Source organism: Herpailurus yagouaroundi, unplaced genomic scaffold, assembly GCF_014898765.1.
Source record: "Herpailurus yagouaroundi ecotype Mexico unplaced genomic scaffold, PumYag 185, whole genome shotgun sequence".
Taxonomy (NCBI): Eukaryota; Metazoa; Chordata; class Mammalia; order Carnivora; family Felidae; genus Herpailurus; species Herpailurus yagouaroundi.
The window spans coordinates 5,329,353-5,351,549 of NW_024412416.1; the positions used below are offsets into that span (position 1 = coordinate 5,329,353).

Below are 22,197 nucleotides of genomic sequence, written 5' to 3' on the forward strand. Positions count from 1 at the left end.
CAAAACTGATATCTCAATTCTCGGAATTAGACATCCGTCTTAGGATAAAAGCAATTTCAGGGCTTTCCGTAACTCTCTGATTGCTCGCTTTCATTTACATTTTGGCCTGATAATTTTTTTAACTTCTTATCAGAGATTTGATGTATTTAATAAGTCCTTTTTTTACTCAACAATAATCTAGAGCAACTCTCAAACTTTTTTTATAAAGGGCCAGGTAGCAAATATTTTAGGCTTTGCAGACTAGATAGTCTTTTGTGATAACTACCCAGCTGTGGTGCTAAAGCAGCCATAGGTAGTATAGGAACAAATAAGCATGGTTGTGTTTCACTAAAATGTTTTTTACAAAAACCGGCTGCAGGCCAGATTTGGCCCGTGAGTCATAGTTTGCCAGCTCCAGATCTGGAGTCTGTTGCTTACTGAACATCCCAGTAACACTTGTTAAATACTGAGTACTTTCCCTATTTTGTTGTGTTTCTTTCATCACACATTAAACATGTTTTAGAGACTAGATTTTCCTGTATTTCTTTTTTTTTAAGTTTATTTTGAGAAGAGGGGGGAGTGAAGGAGAGCATGTGGGGGAGGGACAGAGAGAGGGGGAGAGAGAATCTCAAGCAGGCTCCACACCCTCAGCTCAGAGCCCAACCTGGGGCTTGATCCCATGAACCCTGAGATCACCTGAGCCAAAACGAAGAGTTGGACACTTAACCAACTAAGCCACCCAGGCACCCTTATTTTTCTTTTTTAAAGATGAGTACCATGACATTTAAATGACTGTTACATTTAATATGATTGTATTTCTAATGCTAGTTACAACCCCAGTGTTACTTAATATTCTTGTCTTGTGCTTTTGTCAAATGAACTTTAGAAGCATTTTTGTTGAGTTTTGTGAAGTATTCTGTGGTGTTTTAATTGGAATTTTGTTAAACTCAGGAATTAATTTATGAAAAATTGTTATCTTAATGATGTTTAAACCTTTTCATTGAAGAACATGAAATATTTCTCTATTTTTCTAAATTTTTCTTTTTTTCTCCCAGTAATATTTGGTCATTTTCTTTATATCATGAAGATATATGTCTTTTGCTAGGTTAATTGGTAGTTTAATACTTCTCATTGCTATTGTTAACTGAATGCTTTTTTAAAAATTGTATTTTCGGGTTAGTTATTACCACTACATGAGAATGCATCTGACTTCTGTGGATTTATATTTATCTTTTATTTAACCATTTTGCTGAAGTTTTAATTATCTATTGTTATGACTGATTTTCTTTGGATTGTGTTGGTATATAATCATATTGTCTGCATGTAATGATATTTTCATCTATTCTTTTCTAGTATTTCCTTTTTGAATAATTTTGCATTGGCAAAAATGTCCACTATGAGAGTGAAAATAGGAGAACAGCCTTGTTTTTTGCCCCTATTTTTTCATGGATTCACCCCTATTGTAAAATACAAGATAATACAGTGGGTCTCGATTTTAACTTCTTTTTTTTTTTTTTTTTTTTTTTTTTTTTTTTTTTTTTTTTTTTAAGTGGGCTTCATGCCCAGCACAGAGCCCAATGTGCAGCTTGAACTCACAACCCTGAGATCAAGACCTGAGCTGAGATCGAGTTGGACGCTTAACTGACTGAGCTACCCAGGTCCCCTTTGATTTTAACTTTAATTCTGTGTTTTAATGTCTCAGAAGTGGTTTGAGTTTTATCAGATGGCTTTTCAAAAATGTACTAATAGTACATACTGTATGATTCTCTATATATGAATTAGGCAAAACTAATCATTGGTGATACAGTCAGATAGTGGTTACATCTGGCATATATTAACTGGGAGAAGGAACAAGAAAGCATATTGTGCTAGAAATGTTCTGTACTGTGATTTGAGTGTTGCTTTTATAGGCAAATATATAAGTAAAACCATATTGAGATGTTTAAGATCAGTGCACTTTACTGCATGTATGTTTTACCCCAATAGAAATGTATTTTTAAAATCTGTTGATCTGATCATACTGATTGAAAAACATTTTTTTTTCTGTTTATTTTTGAGAGAGAGAGTGGGCATGTGTGCTCGCACGCAGGAGAGGGGCAGAGAGAAAGGGAGATAGGGGACCTGAAGCAGGCTGTGTGCTGACAGCAGGGAGCCCAATGTGGGGCTCAAACTCAAAACCGCGAGATGATGATCTGAGCCAAAGTCAGGTGCTTACCTGACTGAGCCACCCAGGTGCCCCTGATCACACTGATTTTTATTGATTAAACTGTTAAAATGATATATCGTTACTTTAAATACATTTTTACTATTGATTTTAAAAAGAGAGACCATTAAAAACCCGTGTAATAAAAACAGTGATACAGAAGATCTTTGGGCAAATGGACCCAGCAACCACCTGATACCCAGTAATTAATAAATTTTCCTTCTTGTGGGATTACAAGTTTTGACACCTCTGCTTTTCTTAGGTAAGTCATACAGAGCTATGCCTCTTCCCAGAAGAAACTATAATGGCAATTGTATGGCAATAAGATCCTAGTCAAAAGTCTCTCTCTGTCTAGAAATTGTGTTTGCTTGATGTTTGATTTGATTACAGGAGAGAGGTGTTACTTTCCACTGGTGCCCCATTGAGGTGACCTTGAGGTTCATAAGGTTATGATTGGCTCCCGCTCTTGCCCTAGAAGGTAGCTTAGCCTTTGAACAGTAACCACATGGAGCTCACCCCCGAAACCTCCACTTCTAGCAGAAGACAGGAAGCAGTGCAAGACATAGCTGAATGTTAGTTGGCGCTGAATTTCTTAAGAACGGTCTTTTTGGCAGTCTGTCCCCCGGTCCTGAAATAGCCATCTCAAGAAAACAAAAAGAATAAAAGAAAGACTTGACCTAGAGAAAAGGTAGTACGGATTTTGATAGATCCCAAAATAGCAATAGTCTATTTTGATCCCAAAATGAGCAATAGTCTCATTTATTTGAAAGAAGAGGAATTCTGCCTTTAAAAAAAGAAAGAAAGAGAACTTCGCTTCCTTTGTCCTATGTTTTGCTTTTTTCCTGCAGTCTCTTTTTAACCTTTTGTTGTAATAACTGCGTGTCGCAATAACAATGCTTTTCCTGCTAGTGTTACTAGGACGTGTCTGGTGGACCTGGTTAACTCAGATCATGTGCTCCTTCCACTAACTTCTTACATTTTTGTTTTTGTTGGTTTTTAAATGCTGAAAAAAGTTAACAGTTTATTATAATTTCTTTTATTTAACAACCGAGGAAGTTCGTGGCCACCAGCAGTTCCAGTGCAATTTCAGGGGTGGGGACAGTTCAGGCGTCTCTGTTGGAGCTGTGAGTGTAGCGAACCGTGTAGGTGAGATCCGCATGTACTTTTGATAGCGCAGGTGGAGGGATCCCTCCGAAATCGACTTCATTAGCCTCCCGCGCAGCAGACTGTCCAGGGCCGCGCAAAGAGGCTTTTGTTGTTCCAGATGTTAGCGTAAGTCCACGACCGTCCAAAGATAGCAGCTTGGCACGTGATGTCAGGGCCTTAAAGGCCATCGTCAGTTTTCTCTTCTCCATCCCTTACGTGTTCTTAGGAAATTCTGCTTCAAATCCACAGCGACGTTACTAGCTTCCTGGTGAGGCCGGGGCGCAGAATCCGCTGCCCGCTTCCGTCTACCTAAGCTTTTGTTTTTAAAATCAGTGTTGCTATTTGTACGTTTCTTAACAGCCAGTGTTGAAGGTAAGGCTTCAATTTTACAATGTTCAAACTCCAAAAAGGTATTTCTCCTGTCACATGTGAATGAAATTTGCTTGGGTCTTGTATGCTGAGGATCTTATAAATGCTGTGTCCCTCAAATAGTCAGAAGTAATTCTGTTTATTACTACAAATGTGATACTTTTTTTCTAAGCTACTTGTAGAATTTTTTTAAAAAAATTTTCCTTGTGGAGGCGCCTGGCTGGCTCAGTCAGTAGAATGTGCAGCTCTTGATCTCGGGGTCATGAGTTTGAGCTCCACATTGGAGGTAAAGCATACTTAAAAAACGATAATAATAAAATCTTTTAAATAAAAATTTTCCTTGCAGTTTAATGTCCTTAGACTACTTCTTAGTGTCATGACCTGTTTGTTAAATAAAGGCCCTTTCAGTTTCTGGCCTAAACTATTTTTGTTTATTCAAGACACTGTTCAGATGGGACTCTTTTAATCCTTTATTCTTTGCCATTGGTTTCTTTTAATTCAAAAGACTTTAAGTCTCATTTGCTGGGTGTATGTTTTGTATTCCAGCACTGGATTGTTATCATCCTCTTCCTTCTTTTCACTGATTCATTTATTCTGTCTGTGCATGGATATGGTCTTCTGGTTTATTATGTTTCATTCGGTAAATTTTTTTGCACTGTTGAATTAGTATTTTGTTTATTGCAATGGCTTAAGGATAACTTCCCCCCTTAAGTAAGAGAAAATTGTGATCATTTTCCAAATTATACTTGTGATTCCTGTGGTGGGTCTAATTCAGAGATTTACTTTAAAGTTTTCTGGGCTCATTGCTTTGTTCCTCTCCTTCAGTATTGTAGAGCCTTTCACTGGTCTCTGGTTTCAGTTTATTCTCCTCCTTTTAATTTCGTACCACCGATACTTGCTGTTGTTGGTAAATAATTTTGTGTGTGTCGGACAACTTAACGATGTTTTAATGGAGTATACAAAGGAGACCCCTTTTTGCTTCTCGGCGTTCACCAATGTCTTCAGAGTGTTCTCACTGAAGGATTTGGAGTAGAAAATTGTGTACTTGCTACCATGCTTTGGAGTATGTCTTTCGCTAAAGGTTGCTACCCTGTAGCAATAACCAGAGTCATGTAGCTTAAAAGTAGGGGCCCCTGGGTGGCTTAGTCAGTTGAGTGTCCGACTCTTGATTGTGGCTTAGGTTCGTGGGATTGAGCCCCGCATCCAGCTCTGTGCTTACATCACGGGATTCTCTCTTACTGCTCGGGATTCTCTCTCTGCCCCTCCTCGGCTTGTACTTGCATGCGCACATGTGCGCGCTCTCTCTCAAAAGAAATAAATAATAAAACATTAAAAAAACTAGAAGTAGAGAATAGCCCAGGGTTAAGGCTGCCTGCATGCCAACTATAAATCCATAATGTTATCACTACAGTTATGAAATATTTCATCAAAATTTGTACTATCGAGATGGCTATATACACATATCATCATGCTGCGGAGTAATGTTAGAAATCTCTATTAGAATACCATGGCTGGTTTTGGGGCACCTGGGGGGCTCAGTCGGTTGAGCGTCCGACTTCAGCTTGGGTCATGATCTCACGGTCCGTGAGTTCGAGTCCCACATTGGGCTCTGTGCTGACAGCTCAGGGCCTGGAGCCTGCTTCAGATTCTGTGTCTCCCACTCTCTCTGCCCCTCCCTGCTCATGCTCTGCCTCTCTCTGTCTCAAAAATAAATAAAAACATTAAAAAAAATTAAAAAAAAAAAAAGAATACCATGGCTGGTTTTGATCCAAAAATAAGTAAGACATGGAAAATTCATAGAAGGATGCGATAGAAACTATGAAAACTTAGAAGGAATATAGGACAAGGTTAAGTAAATGATACTATGGACCATTTTGTTCTTAGTGTCTTAAGGCTGGAGGTCTGTGTGCCTCTGCCCCCCACATCAGCTGCTGAGGTTGAAATTCTGAGAGGCAGTAGTGTGACTTCAGTCTTTCTCATTTAGACTGTGAAAGACTTCCACGTTGGACGGACCTTGGAGAGAGCATATTTAAACAAAATACTAAGCCTTTTAAACTAGATGCAAAATGGGGAGGTGCCAGGATGCCTGGCTGGCTCAGTCAGAGGAGCATGTGACTCTTGATCTCGGGGTCATGAGTTTGAGCCCCACATTGGGCATAGAACTTACATTTAAAAAAAAGAAGAAGGTAACGAAACGGGAAGGTGCCTTTGGACACACAGAGACTGTGGTCTTAACATATTCTCTACGAGGGGTGCCTGGGTGACCCAGTCAGTTAAGCGTCTGACTCTTTGTTTCAGCTCATGATTTCACAGTTACACAAGTTCGAGCCCCGCATTGGGCTCGCCCTGACAGTGCGGAGCCTGATTCGGATACACCACGAGAAAAGAAATCAGGGCCCTTTGGGGAAATGGCTGATTCTAAGTCTGGAGCAAAAAATGCAGAAGATTAGCCTGGGATATCTTTTCATTCCAGATAGTGAGGGAGCTCGCAAAGACTATTTTAGGACTACTTTAGCAAGGACTATTAAGGTTACGTCAAAAAGACTAAAGAGGCTCCTGCTGGCCAAACATGAAACAATTGGAGAATCAATAAGGACGATAACTGTATTGGACTAAAATATGCCTAAAGTGGGAGCACCTGGGTGGCACAGTCAGTTAAACATCTGATTCTTGGTTTTGGTTCAGGTCTTGATCTCATGGTTTGTGAGTTCGAGTCAGGCTCTGTGCTGGCCGTGTAGAGCCTGCTTGGGATTCTGTCTCACCCTCTCTCTCTGCCCCTCCCCCATTTGTGTGTGAGTATGTGTGCCCTCTCTATCTCAAAAGATAAACTTAAAAAAAAAATACACTAAATATGTTTAACCTATGAGTTCATAATAATAATGAAAGATAATTGAGCATAATTGAAGGTTGTTAGAAAATCAAGTCATTATTTTGAAAATTAATAAAGGAAAGAATCTAACATCCTGTCTTTCCCACGTGAACTGTAGTATACTAGGTAACAAAATAGTAGATTCGAGAAGGCTTCTCTTGATAGAAATATTCAAGATAATGAAAAAGGAGGGATGACAGGATTAAAATACATCATTTTAGGGGCACCTGTGTCTCAGTCAGTTAAGCATCCGACTCTTGATTTTGGTTCAGGTCATGATCTCAGGTTCGTGAGATCAAGCCCTGAGTCAGGCTCCACGCTGAGCATGGAGCCTGCTTGTGATTCTCCCTCCCTCTGTTCCTCCCCCGCTCACTTGCGTGCATGCTCACTTGCGTGCATATGTGCTCTCCTCTCTGTCTCTCTCTCTCAAAGATCAATAGACATTTTTTGAAAAAATGAAAATAAGGTAAAACAGGGGTGGCTGGTTCAGTCAGAGGAGTCATGTTGCTCTTGAGGTCACGAGTTTTGAGCCCCACATTGGATGTAGAGATTACTAAAATAAATAAGTAAACTTAAAAAAAAAATCAAGTGAAACAGTTGTCAAACATAGTTTATTTTAAATTTTTTTTTTCAACTTTTATTTATTTTTGGGACAGAGAGAGACAGAGCATGAACGGGGGAGGGGCAGAGAGAGGGAGACACAGAATCGGAAACAGGCTCCAGGCTCTGAGCCATCAGCCCAGAGCCTGACGCGGGGCTCGAACCCACGGACCGCGAGATCGTGACCTGGCTGAAGTCGGACGCTTAACCGACTGCGCCACCCAGGCGCCCCAAACATAGTTTATTTTAATGATCAGTGAGTGGATTGTGATTTATGCAGAGCATCATATTTCCATGAGTATCATCTAGTGTTGTTAACCCTTCCTCCTCAGTTACATGGCATTAAATAAAAGTAGGTTTCTGATAAAGATGGAATGGGAGAGGGATTGTAACTATCAGCTCGAGTGAGACTTTTAATGTTTATTTATTTGGGGGAAGAGGCAGAGAGAGAATCCCAAGCAGTCTTCGGACTGTCAGCTCAGAGCCGGATGCAGGGATTGAACTCGTGAACCGTTAGATCATGACCTGAACCAAAATCAAGAGTTGGATGCTTAACTGGCTGAGCCACCCAGGTGCCCTGGAATGAGAATTTTTAAGCCTAGATTTCAGCTCTCCCTTCTTCCTTCAGCCCCAGGAATTTTTGGGTCGCTGAGGCCGTGCGTTACCCTGTGCTGTAGTTCAGCGATTTCACGCTTGTCACACGAGGGATGTAAATCTGCTTGGTAAAGTACTCTTTCAGGCTGAGACTTGATAATGATGAAGTCTGGCCTCTTGCTGGCAAACCGTCGTTCTCGTTGGTGATCCCTTTCTTCTTTTCCCGATTTTCCCCTCCGGCCGAGAACTGCGTTCATCTGTTCTTTGGGTTTTCAGGGTGCCTTCTTCAGTTTCTCACCCCGCCCTCCCCGGGCAGCTTCTGCTTGCTCCGCAGGCCCAAGCCAGGTCCGGTTTTCCTCCAGATCGTTTCCAAATAATCTCTTCTCTGATGTCTTTTGTGCTTATTTTAGCATTGGGGGAATCCAGGTCATTTTGCTATTTAACTAAGCCTTCAGTGAGTTAAAGATTATACATTTTATTTATTTATTTTGTCTTCAAGTACATTCCATCTGTTTAATTCCTCATGTCATTCTTATGAGACCAAATTTACATTGTGACATCCTTGCATAATCTCTCCTATCCACTTCCTCCTCTTTGCTGTGTCTTCTGACCATTATGTAACAGGACTACAGATTTCCTAGGCCTGATCCAGCTAATTAACATGCTACTCAGCTCATCCACTGACGGCTTTGTAGCAACTACTTTATTTTTTAAAACAATTAGTTCTGGGGCGCCTGGGTGGCGCAGTCGGTTAAGCGTCCGACTTCAGCCAGGTCACGATCTCACGGTCCGTGAGTTCGAGCCCCGCGTCGGGCTCTGGGCTGATGGCTCAGAGCCTGGACCCTGTTTCTGATTCTGTGTCTCCCTCTCTCTCTGTCCCTCCCCCGTTCATGCTCTGTCTCTCTCTGTCCCAAAAATAAATAAACGTTGAAGAAAAAAAAATTAAAAAAAAAATAAAACAATTAGTTCTTTTCTTTATAACTGAATATCCAACTTCATATTTCCAATGAGTCATTAAGTCTCTGAGGACGTTTTATCACTCCTCTCAAAGTAGGATATTTTGGTTTAATGACTTTCTATTATATTCTTTTTTTCTATTTCATTGATCCTGGTTTTTTTACATTAATTAATTGATTTTTTAATTTATATCCAAGTTAGTTAGCATATAGTGCAACAATGATTTCAGGAGTAGATTCCCTATTGCCCCTTACCCATTTAGCCCATCCCCTCTCCCACAACCCCTCAAGCACCCCCTCAGTTTGTTCTCTGTATTTGAGTCTCTTATGTTTTGTCCCCCTCCCTGTTTTTATATTCTTTTTGTTCCCCTTCCCTTATGTTCATCTGTTTTGTATCTTAAAGTCCTCATATGAGCGAAGTCATATGATATTTGTCTTTCCCTGACTAATTTTGCTTACCATAATACCCTCCAGTTCCATCCATATAGTTGCAAATGGCAAGATTTCATTCTTTATGATTGCCGAGTAATACTCCATTGTGTATGTATATATATATATATGTATGTACATCTTTATCCATTCATCTGTCAGGGACATTTAATTTTTTGAGGAATCTCCATACAGTTTTGCAGAGTGGCTGCACCAGTTTGCATTCCCACCAGCAGTACAAAAGGGATCCTCTTTCTCCACATCCTCGCCAACGTCTATTGTTGCCTGAGTTGTTCATGTTAGCCATTCTGACGGGTGTGAGGTGGTATCTCATTGTGGTTTTGATTGTATTTCCCTGATGATGAGTCATGTGGAGCATTCTTTCATGTGTCGGTTGGCCATCTGCATGTCTTCTTTGGAGAAGTGTCTATTCATGTCTTTTGCCCATTTCTTCACTGGATTATTTGTTTTTTGGGTGTTGAGTTTGATAAGTTCTTTGAAAAATTTTTTTAACGTTTATTTTTGAGAGGGGGGAGGAGAAACAGAGAAAGAGAGGGAGAGACACAGAATTGAAGCAGGCTCCAGGCTCTGAGCTGTCTGCACAGAGCCTGACATGGGGATTAAACTCACAAACAGGGAGATCATGACCTGAGCCAAAATTGGACGCTTAACTGACTGAGCCACCCAGGCGCCCCTGGTAAGTTCTTTATAGATTTTGTATACTATCCTTTATCTGATATGTCATTTGCAAATATCTTCTCCCATTCTGTAGGTTGCCTTTTAGTTTTGCTGATTGTTTCCTTCGCTGTGCAGAAGCTTTTTATTTTGATGAGGTCCCAGTAGTTCATTTTTGCTTTTGTTTCCCTTGCCTCCGGAGACATGTTGAGTAAGAAGTTGCTGTGGCCAAGATCAAAGAGGTTTTTGCCTGCTTTCTCCTCTAGGATTTTGATGGCCTCCTGTCTTATGTTTAGGTCTTTCATCCATTTTGAGTTTATTTTGTGTATGGTGTAAGAAAGTGGTCCAGGTTCATTCTTCTGCATGTCGCTGTCCAGTTTTCCCAGCACCACTTGCTGAAGAGGCTGTCTTTATTACATTGGCTATTCTTTCCTGCTTTGTCAAAGATTAGTTGGCCATATGTTTGTGGGTCCATTTCTGGGTTCTCTGTTCTGGTCCATTGATCTGAGTGTCTGTTTTTGTGCCGGTACCATACTATCTTGATGATTACAGCTTTGTAATATAGCTTGAAGTCCGGGATTGTGATGCCTCCAGCTTTGGTTTTCCTTTTCAAGATTGCTTGGGCTATTTGGGGTCTTTTCTGGTTCCATACAAATTTTACGATTGTTTGTTCTAGCTCTGTGAAGAATGCTGGTGTTATTTGATAGGGATTGCATTGAATATGTAGATTGCTTTGGGTAGTATGGACATTTTAACAGTGTTCGTTTTTCCAATCCATAAGCATGGAATATTTTTCCATTTTTTTGTGTGTCTTCAATTTCTTTCATAAGCTTTCTATAGTTTTCATTGTATGGATTTTTCACCTCTTTGGTTAGGTTTATTCCTAGGTATTTTATGGTTTTTGGTTCAATTGTCAATGGGATCAAGTCCTTGATTTCTCTTTCTGCTACTTCATTATTGGTATACAGAAATGCAACCAATTTCTGTGCGTTGAATTCATGGATCAACTCTAGAAGTTTTTTGGTGGCATCTCTTGGGTTTTCCATGTACAGTATCATGTCATCTGCGAAGAGTGAAAGTTTGACTTCTTCCTGGCCAGTTTGGATGCCTTTTATTCCTCTGTGTTGTCTGATTGCTGAGGCTCAGACTTCCAATACTGTGTTGAATAACAGTGTGAGAGTGGGCATCCCTGTGTTGTTCCTGACCTTAGGGGGAAAGCTCTCTGTTTTTACCCGTTGAGGATGATATTAGCACTGGGTCTTTCATATATGGCTTTTATGATCTTTTTTTTTTTTAATTTTTTTTTTTTTAAACGTTTATTTATTTTTTTGGGACAGAGAGAGACAGAGCATGAACGGGGGAGGGGCAGAGAGAGAGGGAGACACAGAATCAGAAACAGGGTCCAGGCTCTGAGCCATCAGCCCAGAGCCCGACGCGGGGCTCGAACTCACAGACCGCGAGATCGTGACCTGGCTGAAGTCGGACGCTTAACCGACTGCGCCACCCAGGCGCCCCTATGGCTTTTATGATCTTGAGGTATGATCCTTCTCTCCCTGCTTTCTTGAGGGTTTTTATCAAGAAAGGATGCTGTATTTTGTCAAATGCTTTCTCTGCATCTATTGAGAGAATCATGTGGTTCTTATCCTTTCTTTTATTGATGTGTTGAATCACATTGATTGTTTTGCGGAAATTGAACCAGCCCTGAATCCCAGGTATAAATCCCACTTGGTTGTGGTGAATACTTTTTTTAATGTATTGTTGGAGACGGTTGGCTAATATCTTGTTGAGGATTTTTGCATCCATGTTCATCAGGGAAATTGGTCCATGGTTCTCGTTTTTATTAGGGTCTCTGTCTGGTTTTGGTATCAAGGGTAATGCTGGCTTCATAGAATGAGTTTGGAAGTTTTCCTTCCATTTCTACTTTTTTGGAACAGCTTCAAGAGAATAGGTGTTAACTCTTCTTTAAACATTTGGTACAATTCCCCTGGAAAGCTGTCCAGCCCTGGACTCTTGTTTTTGGGGAGGTTTTTGGTTACTAGTTCTATTTCTTTGATGGTTATGGTTCTGTTCAAATTTCCTATTTCTTCTTGTTTCAGTTTTAGTAGTTTATATGCTTCTAGGAATTTGTCCATTTCTTCCAGATTACCCATTTTATTGGTATATAATTGCTCACAATATTCTATTATTATTGTTTGTATTTCTGCAGTGTAGGTTGTGATCTCTCCTCTTTCATTCTTCATTTTATTTATTTGGGTCCTTTCCTTTTTCTTTTTGATCAAACTGGCTAGGGGTTTATCAATTTTGTTAATTCTTTCAAGGAACCAGCTCCTGGTTTCATTGATATGTTCTATTGGTTTTTTGGTTTCAATAGTATTGATTTCTGCTATAATCTTTATTTTTTACTGTCTTCTGCTGGTTTGGGTTTTATTTGCTGTTTTTTTTCCAGCTCTTTAAGGTGTAAGGTTAGGTTGTGTATCTGAGACCTTTCTGCCTTGTTTAGGAAGGCCTGGATTGCTATATACTTCCCTCTTCTGACCGCCTTTGCTGCGTCCCAGAGGTTTGGGTCTGTGGTGTTATCATTTTCATTGGCTTCCATGTACTTTTTCATTTCCTCTTTAACTTCTTGATTAGTCCATTCATTCTTTTGTAGGATGGTCTTTAGTCTCCAGGTATTTGTTATCTTTCCAAATTTTTTCTTGTGGTTGATTTCAAGTTTCATAACATTATGGTCTGAAAATATGCACGGTATGATCTCGATCTTTTTGTACTTGTTGAGGGATGATTTGGGTCCCAGTATGTGATCTATTCTGGAGAATGTTCCATGTGCACTCAAGAAGAATGTGTATTCTACTGCTTTAGGATGAAATGTTCTGAATATATCTGTTAAGTCCATCCAGCCCAGTGTGTCATTCAAAGCCACTGTTTCCTTGTTAATTTTCTGTTTAGATCATCTGTCCATTGCTGTAAGTCAGGTGTTGAAATCCCCTACTATTATGGTATTATTATCCATGAGTTTTTTTTTATGTTTGTGATTAATTGATTTATATATTTGGAGCATAAATGTTTACAATTGTTAGGTCTCCTTGGTGGATAGACCCCTTAATTATGATATAATGCCCTTCTTCATCTCATGTTACAGTCTTTATTTTGAAGTCTAGATTGTCTGATATAAATATCGCTACTCTGGCTTTCTTTTGGTGACCATTAGCATGATAGATGGTTCTCCATCCCCTTACTTTCAATCTGAAGGTGTCTTTAAATCTAAAATGGGTCTCTTATAAACAGCATATAGATGGATCTTGTTTTCTTATCCATTCTATTACGTTGTGTCTTTTGATTGGAGCATTTAGACCATTGATGTTTAGAGTACTGAAAGATATGAATGTATTGCCATTATGTTGCCTGTAGAGTTGGAGTTTCTGGTGGTGTTCTCTGGTCCTTTCAAGTCTTTGTTGCTTTTGGTCTTTGGGGTTTTTGTTGTTGTTTTGTTTGTTTGTTTGTTTTGTCTTTTCTCCCCTCAGAAAGTCCCTCCTTAAAATTTCTTGCAGGGCTGGTTTAGTGGTCATGAACTCCTTTCATTTTTGTTTGGGTAGCTTTTTATCTCTCCTTCTATTTTGAATGACAGCCTTGCTGGATAAAAAATTCTTGGCTGCATATTTTTGTGATTCAGCACATTGAATATATCCTGCCCCTCCTTTCTGGCCTGCCAAGTTTCTGTGGATAGGTCTGCTGCGAACCTGGTCTGTCTTCCCTTATAGGTTAAGGACTTTTTTTCCCTTGCTGCTTTCATGATTCTTTCCTTGCCTGAGTGTCTGTGAATTTGACTATATGATATGCCTGTTGATGGTCAGTTTTTGTCGAATCTAATGGGAGTTCTCTGTGCTTCCTGGATTTTGATGTCTGTATCTTTCCTCAGGTTAGGAAAGTTTTCCGCTGTGATTTGCTCACATAAATTTTCTACCCCTTTTTCTCTCTCTTCATCTTCTGAGACCCCTACGATTCTGATGTTATTCCTTTTTAATGAGTCACTGAGTTCTCTAAAGATTATATATTTAAAATTTCACCATTCGTAAAAAATGTCAAAACAGTTTATTGACCCAAAAAACCCTAATTAATCTGGGAACAGTTGAGACAGTGCTCCACCCCCACCCCCAAGGAATACTATGATTAATGTGATGTACATAACTCTGCTGATAGTTCTTTTCCTCACTGTTTAGGATCATGGCTGCTATTCCCCAGAATAATCTACAGGAGCAACTGGAACGCCACTCAGCCAGAAAACTTAATAACGGATTAAGTCTTGCAAAACCGAAATCTTCGTAAGTATTTTGGCTGTCATACAGACACTGACCCACAGTATCATACAGATGAGATCTCTTCCCTTTCGACCCTTTCACTGCACATCAGGAAATGAAGCTGAGAGGGCCAGTGACTCTCCTACTTTGCAAATTAATGGTAGAACATGTTTTAGCAGCACCAGGTGCTAAATTGTTCAGTGACTTTGCATTGTTCCTGGTGCATAATGCTTGCTCAGTGAATATTTGTGGGATGAATGAATAGTGAATCCTATAAATTTGGGCAAACAGGTATTTTTAATATTTTAATATAATTTTATATCCATTCCAAGAACAGTTTATATGGAAATGACAGCTCTCCAGTTCTGTTCTCTCCTCTAAGCTAGACTCCAAACTGCTTGTAGTGATACTTAATTTCTCTTCTTTTTTTTTTTTTTTTTTTAACGTTTATTTATTTTTTTGGGACAGAGAGAGACAGAGCATGAACGGGGGAGGGGCAGAGAGAGAGGGAGACACAGAATCAGAAACAGGCTCCAGGCTCTGAGCCATCCGCCCAGAGCCCGACACGGGGCTCGAACTCACGGACCGCGAGATAGTGACCTGGCTGAAGTTGGACGCTTAACCGACTGCGCCACCCAGGCACCCCTTAATTTCTCTTCTTAACTGTGCCTGTACCAAGACTAGACACTGTTCTGGGCGCTGGCTTTAAAGTTACCATTGACCTTCATGTCACTAAACCTCACAGACGCCCAGGATACCTGTCTCTTTTACTTGTTTTTCAGATTTCACTGGAGCCTCTTTGGGTTTTGCCTCTTTTCCCCATAAAACTTGTATCAGAATGGCAACAAGTTGCCACATATGAGTTTCTTCTCTGTTTCTTTGATGCTGTCCCCTCCCACTGGAGGTGCTGCTGGCTGAGGATGGCCAGCCTGAGAAATAAAGTAGTGGGAATGGCCCCGACACTCTCAAAACTGAATAATTAGCTTCTGCATTAGAAAGATCAGAGCATACTGCGGCGCTCGGGTGTCTCAGTCGGTTAAGCGTCTGACTCTCGATTTCAGCTCAGGTCATGAAGTCACAATTCATGAGTTCAAGCCTGGCATTAGGCTCTGCACTGACGGTGTGGAACCTGCTTGCGATTCTGGGTCTCTCTCCCTGTCTCTGCCCCTTCCGTGCTCGCTCGCTCGCTCTCTCTCTCAAAATAAATAATATAAACTTTAAAAAAAAAAGAAAGATCAGCTCATACAAAATAAAATTTAAGTTACCTTACACATTTAAAAACCAGAGAGGGAACAGGTTCTTTGATCACTTGTGATATAGTTAAGGTGAGTTGCTGTATAAATCAGGAACAGATTTTAGAGTTTTGTATAGTTGGTGTGTTTGTTAAAACTCGTCAGTCTAATTCGGTTTTCCAATTATTTTTCAGAGGTTTCACTTTTAAAAAGAAAATATCTTCAGCCAACGATGTATCTGTCACTAGTGTATCAGTAGCAAAAGCACCTGTGTTAAGTGATAAAAGCGTTAATGTTACTGAGACCTTTTCCTTTAGTGAACCTTCACCTCATATCACAAGTCAGCAGACAAGGGTCAATGACTTTAAAAATGCTCCAGCAGGACAGCAAACCAGGAGAGCTGTTTCAAAACCATCATTGCCAGATTTGCTGCAGGTTCCACGGGGAGTTTTTTGTAATACCCGGAACACATCGGTTGTAAAGAAATCCAGTAACGCTACTTTCAAGAAATTAGAATTTAGTTCTTCATCAGATTCTTTTGTGACTGTCGACGATTGGGATGATATGGATGACTTTGATATTTCTGGAAATTCAGAAGCATTTGTTACACCGTGCAAAAGTCACGTTGTAAGAGTAAGCACTGCTCAGAAATCGAAAAAGAGCAAGAGAAACTTTTTTGAAGCACAGCGATCTCTAGCAAATACAATAAAGGCTGATGTGACTCCGTCCTCCTCTGCAAGCGAGCAAGCATGTGTGACTAAGGAACAGAACAACTACGCCGAATGGTTAAGTAACGACGTGATTTGCATTGACGATGACCCTATTCCCGAAGAGCTTCTAGGTGGAGATGCTCAGGATGGTCACCCTGGAAAAACTCACTTGGGAAAAGAAAGAGGTAAAAATTATATTTTATCTCATTTTAGTATGTTGATTGTATTAATTTATTCAAAGCCAGGCGTTGGGAACTACAGCAAGGAGATACAGTTGTTTTCCTTAGGCCCTTTGGAGGAACTTACTGAACAATGTGTTGGCCACGTCTTGAGGCAGGACCTACAGAAAAGATTTTATTCTGATAATATTATTATATAAACACGAAAAATAGCTCTATAATTTTACTTGTGAAGAAAATAAAGTCCATAGAGGTTAAATGGTTTCTTAATGGTCTCCTGGCTAGTTGGTAGAATTGGGATGTGGAACTAAGCCTTTCTGTTATAATTCCTTTATGGCTTGCTCCCGTCTAAAATTAATGTAGAATATGATCTAATTATGCTATTAAAGTTTTACACATTCAAATCATTTTCTGTGTAGCTGTCATAATTATTAGGTGTCCAGAACCTACCAGCTAAGATTAGCCATATGTGGAAGTACCCGACATACGAAATTAGGTATAAATACGAGACCAACACTTTTAGATACCTGAATCCCATCAAGGTTACTAGCGGCCCAGAGGGGACGGAGAAATGATCGACAGCAAGCAAAACTAAAGTCTAATCAAATGCGTTGCTGTTCATGGAGAGAAAATTGGGTAAAAGGTGAATTAGAAAGCAACCATGTGGCATCGTTATCCCACACAGTCAAGAGAGAGAGGGAGAAACACTGAATCTGGCAGTACGCAAGTGACTAGGATGCCTTGGCGGTACGGTCAACCGTGTTTGTGCACTTATCATACTGACTTGTTCTACTTCCCTCTTAAATAAGAGCGAAAGAGCAAAATGGAAGTGCCGACGCTCAGTTGGGATCCGTAATTTACCTGGAGACAGACGCGGAAATACTTAAGCAGATCTTTAGCCTCATTCCCATGTTCGTTGGACTTAACCCGGTTGACTCAGTAATTCTTCAGGAAGAACCCCCCCCCCCCGCGCCCAGGTGTGAAAGGAGGGTGCCCTCGTCTGGTGTGACTCGCCCGGAGCGCTCACTCGAGTGACATCCCCGGAGTGATGAGAGTAACCCGTGTCCCCGGTTTTACTTTAGAGAGTAGAGAAGAGAAGATCTCGGAAGAAATGGAATTACATCCAGTTAAGAAGTCCCCGTGTGTTGAGCTCAACAAAGAGGATTACGATGCAGATTTCGTTCCACCTTCTCCAGAAGAAGTCACCTCTGCCTCTTCTTCCGCTTTAAAATGTCTCAGGTAAAACAGCTAGTTCATAAACATTGTTTATTTCTGTGATGTCTGAAACAATTCTCTTTAGCTTGGTAGCATCTGTATAGATTTATATCCCGCTTCTGCACAGTTTATATCTCAATGAAAGCGTCAGAAAATCCCTCTTTATACATTTTATTTAATTGATGGCATTCTAAAGCTGTAAACTTCCATTACTCTTAATTACATGGGACCTCCGAACAGTTTTATTGAGTTGATTTTTACAGGTGGAATATATTCCTAAAAATACTATATTTCCAAACTCTTAGACCTGAAATGACATAAAATGAACTCATTTGGAAAGTGACTTAGTAAATAATATGCCCTTTTTTTCTTTTTCTTTTCCTTTTTTTTTTTTTGGTCTTGCAGTATAGAATTGGCCATTGTATTTGTCATTCTCTGAATTCTAGTAAATCGGTGACATGGTTGTGGTTAATTGGTAGTGTGGGAAAAAGATGGTACATATAGCCCATCAATAGCTTAAAAAACTAATAGTCCACATTACCTCTGTCTCCCACCCAATCCGGACCACAGTCCAGTTGAGTGATAGAGGATTTACTGTGCTGTTAATCAATATTTTAATGAGAGCAGGTCCGTCTAGGATCCCACCTTCATCAACAAGGAGGTGTTTGCCTGCATAACCTCTTTCTCTGGGCTTGTGTTTTCACAGGTGGGTTGGGATGTTTGAAGAGATGGGAAAGGTCACAGTGTCATTACTGTTTGATGACGAAACTAAAAAACTGTAAGAGCTGCCCTGTCCTCTTCGCCCTTCCCATAGAAATTCAAACAGAGCTATAGGAAGTGGAGGAACTGAGCGAAAGTTCATATGGAGCGTAGATTCTAAACGAGATTCTCCTAGAACAGTGAAGCAGCCAAGGCCTGGGGAGGAGCAGGCGTTGCCTGGGATGGTACATTTAATGGCAGATGGACAGAGATCCAGTGTAAGGCTGTTCCCTGGGCCAGACCGCTTCCCGTTGAACCCCTGCCTTTCTTTCCTCTGTTCATTAAAAAAGTGTGTGTGGCCCAGATGACACTGCAGCCTGTTTAACGGGACACTTGCAGTGCTTGCGGTTCCCTCAGACCAGACATTCTCTTTACCCGTGTTGAGTTCTGATCCTTCTCTGCATGTGTGTGTGATTTTTGCATTGCTGTAATCAACATGTAACTATAATGTTTTATTCTGCTGCTTTGCTCTTAACGTTATTTTAAAAACATTTTCCATGTTTCTACGTAGTCTTTATCTTTATTCTTTTTAATGCCCACATGATCTTTTGAGTTGTCATACCATGGTTATAGGTTGTTCGCAGTTAGAAAATGTTTATTTCCAAGGTAATTCCCAGCGTAGATTCTCTCTCTGTATTTTCCATTGCAACCTCAAATATATATTTGTATATGTTTTAAAACCAAAACAGAATGTTCACAGACAGTACTCTCACCGTGGGCAGTACACACATAAATTTTCTTTTGTATTTTATCTTGTTTTAAAACACTGCTGGTGACTTCTGAATTAACTTCCAAGGTGGAACGGTCGGATAGTGAATAACCAAACGAGAAACATGTTTTGTATCTCCTGTGTGCCTAAACCTCCTTAGCTGGCCCCCAGACTTCTGCCTTCAGGTCCCACGTCACCTCTTGAGCTCTGTCTCCAGTTATGCCCGTACAACAGCTCTAAGTTCCAAAGAGCTAAATGAGACGAACTGAAAATCCGGAAAACATTGCTAGAAATAGAATGTCTTTCCTTTGATTATATTATCTTTTTTTTTTTTTTTTGACATTTATTGATTGATTGATTGATTGAGAGACATAGACAGAGCACAAGTTGGGGAGGGGCAGAGAGAGAAGGAGACACAGAATCCGAAGCAGGCTCCAGGCTCTGAGCTGTCAGCACAGAGCCCGACACGGGGCTCGAACTCACGAACCGTGAGATCATGACCTGAGCCGAAGTCAGATGCTCAACCGACTGAGCCACCCAGGCGCCCCCTATATTATCATTTTTTAAGACTATGTAAAGCATAGTTATTCCTCATTGTTTGATTTATTTAGAAGATTGCATTCTAAAATCCTGCTTTAGGTACATATAGTGATTCCTGAATATCAAGTAAAGAGAATTGTCTTTATTGTCTCCCCTCATGGTCCGTCACCTTTCCCTTACCCACCATTCAAGGTTTCCTCAAGTCTCCCTCCTTGGCAAAGCCTTCTCACGTTCCAGAAGGCACTGTATTTCCATGGTACCCTCTCTAACACCATTTAGTGTGCATTTATTTTGTTTCAGGTATTTCTTGTATCTAGTCAGACTGACCACGTTTGTATGTGTTGATAATTTTCATATAATCTACATGAGTTAATCTTACGTACAGATAAATGTATTAGCCATGCTGGCCTAGCAAGAGAATCTGGAAGAATGCTTTGGAACCTCAGAAGAGAGGAATGTTAATAACTACGTGCTAGAGGAAGCAGAAGAGTAAGACTTGGACCGGGCCTAGAAGAAAAAGTGTGATTTGGGTCGGAAGAGATTAGATGGTGGGTTTCCCAAATTGAGAGGAGAGCGAGGCAGAATCCTTCAGGCAGACCACACCGGGCTTCTGTGAGGAGTGGGAGCGATGCCATGTGATGCCACCTGGGGTTACTGAAAGGACACCTTTGGAGGTAGAGGTGAAAGGTCTCTTGGGGCCAGAAGATAGGAGACTTTGAAAGCCAGCCAAAGAAGTTCTAGAATGGAAGAGACAAAAAACATGTTTCTCTGTTCTGTTCCATATTGTCCGGCCAGTGGTGGAAAAACATCACAGAAAGAATTATGCATTTGGTCTAAGTCTGTATTATGGTTGGTTTTATATTTTTTAATTTGCAGTATATTAAAGGACCTTGACGCCTCTGACACAAAGGATGGTCCTAGCACATCAGAGGACTTGGCAAAACCCAAGGAGACGACAATGTGGCAGCCTGATCAAGAAACCAGCACAGACTATGAGGGTACAAGAATTATTTTAGACATAGCGCGTATTTTAACTGCTTACGTTTGAAAACAAAGCGTGATTATATTTTTAACCTGTGGCTGTCTAGCATGAGGTACATGAGATGGCTCTCACACAGAGCCGGGCCCCCTCACAGAACCGGGCCCCCACCCAGAATGGGCCCCCCACACAGAACTGGGCCCCCCCCCACAGAACGGGCCCCTCACACGGAACCAGGGCCACACACAGAACCAGCCAGTCCTCCACACAGAACCAGGCCCCTCACATAGAATCGGGCCCCCCCACAGAACCAGGCCCCTCACAGATCCAGCCAGTCCTCCTCACAGAACTGGACATCCACACAGAACCAGGCTGTCACACAGAACTGGGCCCCCTACAGGACCGGGCCCCCCACATAGAACCGCCCGCCTCTGGGTGCTGTGTAGCCACCATCGACTTCGACGACTCAGAAACTTGTGTTCTCACAAGATAATTCATACTGTGTTTTGAAAACACTATTGGTTAGAAAATCATTTCTCATACTGAGCCAGAATTTGTCTTCCTGTAACTTTAATCCTCGTGAAATAAGTCTAAAGTTCTTAGAAGCCTCTCTCCCTACCCCACCCCCTGCTTTTTTTAGGGCTAAATATTGTCAGGTCTTTTAACTCTTTTTCCTAGACCTTACATCCTCCTGATTCTCCCTTGTATGTACTCTGGGGTTTGCAGCTTGATGTCCATGCAAAGTTTAATACTTTCTGTTTAGTTGATGTTTCTAATTCATTTTTAAATTTTCTATTAACCAATACAAATAATCTAGATGCACTACAAGATTTTGAAAAGCAGCAGCCTCCTTTCCTGCTCCTGATTTCTATTTCCCAGGGGCTCTGTCAGTCTGGAGATCTGTATCCTTCTGTCCCGGAGTTTTTTGGAATTCTTCTTTTTCTTTTCTTATTTGTTTTCTCTTTTCTCTTTTCTCTTTCACTCTTCCTGGAACTTCTGTAATTTGGATTTTAGGCCTCCATGAGGTATTCCTATTTTCCACTTCTTGCTTCTCTGCTTTCTGGGAGGTTTACTCAATTTTATCTTTAACTCATCTATGGGATTTTTCCATTTAAATTTTTTTTTTTCAACGTTTATTTATTTTTGGGACAGAGAGAGACAGAGCATGAACGGGGGAGGGGCAGAGAGAGAGGGAGACACAGAATCGGAAACAGGCTCCAGGCTCTGAGCCATCAGCGCAGAGCCCGACGCGGGGCTCGAACTCACGGACCGCGAGATCGTGACCTGGCTGAAGTCGGACGCTTAACCGACTGCGCCACCCAGGCGCCCCGGGATTTTTCCATTTAATCAAGCCGTCTTCCAAGAGCACTTGTTTTATTCTCTGAATATTCTGTAACATGTTGTTCTGGTCTTTTTTTTTTTTTTTTTTTTTTTTTGAGATAGAGAGAGAGAGAGTGAGAGCGAGAGAGAGAGAGAGAGAGAGAGAGAGAGAGAGAGCGCGCATGCACATGATTGGGGAAGGGGCAGAATGAGAGGGAGACAGAGAATTCCAGGCAGGCTCCATGCTGTCAGCACAGAGACAGACGCGGGGCTTGATCCCACAAACCATAAGTTCGTGACCTGAGCCAAAATCAAGAGTCGGATGCTCAACTGATTGAGCCACCCAGGTGCCCCTGTTCTGGTCTTTTCTAATGGGTCCTGTACTTGTGGTGTGTGTGTTTGCACAGCCACGTGTGTAGTGTGTGTGCACACATGAGCA

The 22,197-nt window shown here is 40.9% G+C and overlaps 1 protein-coding gene across 4 annotated transcripts in view; it reads left to right on the forward strand.

Annotated features, from left to right (window-relative positions):
* The window catches only part of BLM (BLM RecQ like helicase), an 89,799-nt gene that overhangs the window by 15,224 nt on the left and 52,378 nt on the right, over window positions 1–22,197 (forward strand). For 2 of the 4 annotated variants that reach the window (XM_040493589.1, XM_040493587.1), the window contains exons 2-5: window positions 14,038–14,139; window positions 15,542–16,242; window positions 17,319–17,475; window positions 20,336–20,457. In XM_040493589.1, the coding sequence (XP_040349523.1) occupies window positions 14,042–14,139; window positions 15,542–16,242; window positions 17,319–17,475; window positions 20,336–20,457 (1,078 nt within the window). In that variant the 5' untranslated portion in view covers window positions 14,038–14,041. Of the gene's footprint in view, window positions 1–2,554; window positions 2,680–14,037; window positions 14,140–15,541; window positions 16,243–17,318; window positions 17,476–20,335; window positions 20,458–22,197 lie in introns of those variants that run through there. The other 2 variants (XM_040493588.1, XM_040493590.1) reach the window with 2 other exon arrangements.